The sequence below is a fragment of the Leptidea sinapis genome, chromosome 17 (assembly GCF_905404315.1).
Source record: "Leptidea sinapis chromosome 17, ilLepSina1.1, whole genome shotgun sequence".
Lineage (NCBI taxonomy): Eukaryota > Metazoa > Arthropoda > Insecta > Lepidoptera > Pieridae > Leptidea > Leptidea sinapis.
The window spans coordinates 4,602,221-4,605,423 of record NC_066281.1 but is presented as its reverse complement, the minus strand read 5'-3'; the positions used below and the strand labels follow the sequence as shown (position 1 = coordinate 4,605,423).

At 32.1% G+C, this 3,203-nt stretch overlaps 1 protein-coding gene across 1 annotated transcript; it reads right to left on the bottom strand.

Moving 5' to 3' along the window:
* Positions 1-301: 301 nt before the first annotated feature.
* Positions 302-2,998, bottom strand: LOC126969280 (serine protease SP24D-like). The gene is made up of 3 exons (XM_050814668.1): positions 2,558-2,998; positions 1,281-1,423; positions 302-530 (listed from the first exon to the last, which is right to left on the bottom strand). Exons 1-3 carry the CDS (start codon positions 2,996-2,998, stop codon positions 365-367), a joined length of 750 nt encoding a protein of 249 aa, XP_050670625.1. The 3' UTR covers positions 302-364.
* Between the last annotated feature and the right edge of the window lie 205 nt (positions 2,999-3,203).

Sequence of the window (3,203 nt, the reverse complement as noted above, 5' to 3'; positions counted from 1 at the left end):
TTTTCTTTTATTGCTGCACCTTCAATAAATAAATACAATAAATATGTTTTATTAATTTAATTTATTTTAATTACGGGCATAAAGGAAAAATCATTTTTATTTTAGACAGAACTTAAAGTTAGATTAGCCAGCATCACACATCATAGCATTAGGTACCTACCTGTATATCAAAGGTTATTCCAGTAGTACGAGTAATCTCAAACTTGGTAACAACAAAACTTTAGGAAATTGTATATCGTGCCATAATGTCATTGGTGAGTTGGTATTTGGAATAAAAAACCAAAGAATATCTAATATTTATTTCCATAACCTATAGAGTGAATCAAGATGTTTTGCCATCCGTCTTTCAAACTTATTTAGTAAGCTATTTATTCATACAATTTAATGATGTTGCAATGCTAACTACCCAGTCGTAGTGGTATGATATGTTTGTGTAAACTACAAGGCTAGTTGTAACTTGAGGTCTTTTAAATGATACTAGTCCGATTTGAATGTATTTGTCGACGACTAGAGCGCTTCCAGAGTCTCCACTGAAATAAATAATAAATCTCTTAAAATTTTTAATAGATAAAATTTGACGAGACTCTTTGTCTTGATATCTTCAGGTGTCAGGTCTGCTTATTAGATTTTATGTCATTATTTGGTACCAAAATACATATATTGTCTTTAAGGAATTCCAAACTAAGAATTTTGACCCTGGGACTTACTACAAATAAAATAAGAACAATCTTATAGAAATTTTACTTCTTTATAATATTATCATTATGGATTATAGATTTGTTGTATATTAAATCTCGCTGACTGACGGACAAGCAGCGGAGTCTGAGCTATACTATTGGTTAATGTTCAGATATTGAACCCTTGAAACCATAATTTTCATAATCATAATATAATCTCTTCTTCATTTTATTCCATATATATAGTTTTTACGGAGAAGTAAACTAGTAATACATAAAATTGGACAAGGGCGAGTTTAACTTGCGTAATGAGAATAACATACTAATGAAATAACAAAAACAAAAATAAATTTTTATACTGCTATGGAATTGTATAAAGATGTCCTGGGAAAACAGCTTTCCCTAATAATATCTTAGGCAGGGATAAGTTTAAGTCTAATACTACATGACTTAGCAATCAAGCAGAATTTGAAGAATCATAAAGCTTTCTCAACGTGCCATACTTAAAATACGATCTATATTTTTTGTATCTATATGTCAGGTCATTTATGGCACGGTCAGAAGGAAGTTGATGACCTTGTCAACAATAAGAATCAAACTTACACGGAAGGATACCCTGTATTCTTAAGGTCACCAGCACATAAAGAACCCTTCGGAATTCCTGTAACAACTTTTCTACACTCTTGATAGGTCCATACTTTCTGCCTCGTTGAACGCAGCCAATCTGATTGTTCTCCCGTTACCTCCTGAAACAAATAATTTTTAACGGTTGCAGATGTGGATATAATAATGTATGATGTAAAGTGCAATACTCGAGAACGGCACGACTATTATGAGGCATTTTTTATAAAAGTTCCTTATGGAAAGTTTTAATAAAAAAAACACTTAAATAAATCGTGGAAAATAGTAATTGTAATCACTTTCTTTTTCATTAAATCTAGGTATCAAACAGTTGGTTGTTGGTTTGTTTTTTATATCTTGAATTCTATCGAAAGGCAATAATTATTGTGATTTCGTTTAGACCGATGCCAAAACACACATATCAACAGCGTATTGATGAAAATATAATCGCCGACATTTTAATATGATTGTCTTTATTTTGACAAACCATCAGATGATATAGTCAAAATTAGCTGCCACAAACACGGGTGTTACTGAAATGCACTTCAAAATTCCAAATGAAATTGCTAGGGAATTAAAAACATTCAAATTCAGTTGATTGCACAACAAGATTTTGTCGTCAACTATCCACTAGAATTTTTAAACTCATTGGATTTGCCAGGATTGCCTCCCCATAATCTTCAATTCGGATCGGTAGTCTTTGTAATGGTGCTATCAGTAAAAAAATTCTTAACAATGTAATCAAAGCCAGAGCTATAAAAAGAAAATATAAGGAAGACGAAGTGTTGATGATACCCAGCATCCCAAAGATACCAACTAACGTACCAATTTAATTAAAACCTTTGAAATTTTCAGCTAGCTTTCGCAATGATTATAAGTAAATCTCAGGGTCACTGTTTAAGTAGTAGCGGCGTTAATCTTGAAAACCCATGCTTCTCCCATGGACAGTTGTATTTTGCTCCCGCGTTGGGAAACCGTCAGTTTTAATTATTTAGGCGCTGAGTTAAAATACAAAAACAATTGTTTATCATAAAGCATTAGAATAAGTAACACTAAGTTTTATAAAGTATTATATACGAAACAGAAAACTTATTTTTGTTGTTTTTAACTATCATTTATTTTTCATAAATAATGGGATCACTCGGAATTTACTATTAATTTTTGATAAAACGAAGTCTGTCCGGGCAACGAGTTATTCATAACAATAACATAAAATATCAGTTTGTATCATTATATCTGTCCTCCTGTTAAAAACTCACATTAATATACCCCCATCCAGCAACTATAGCAAACGTCTTAACTGGTGGAATTCTGTAAACAGCTATTTTTCTCATATCCGCCCCTAAAGGCATTGACCTTTCCAAAAGAATTAAGGCAATATCGTTGGCTATTGTATGTTCACTATAAGCTCCATGAATTGCGTATCTCAATGTTTTAAACTCCTGTGCTTCGTGTATTCGAGCGCTTCCTGCATACGGAATTATATCAGCTTCATTTCTTACATATTCTAAGCAATGTGCGGCTGTTAAAATTAATCTATTGCTTAGTATTGAGCCCCCACAAATTACTGCACCATTTACGCCTACGAACAAGAATACTGAATGTGGAAATTTATTTATAGATGCCTTGCTACCATCAACTACGTGTGGTTGCAAAGAACACTCTGTCACAGGTAGAATTGACAGTAAAAGGTAAAACATTTCAATTGTTCAGTTTGATCTAGATTAGCTGCTGAGTACTGGCTCAATTAATAGGCGTTCATTTAATTCGCCATAAAAATTTAATCGCCAATCCAAATGAAATTCCATCAGAGCAGAGGTAACAAATTTTTATATTCAAATTCTTGGTATATAACTTAATAAGCAGTAACTATAATATCATTTGTTTCTCTAACATATATCATAC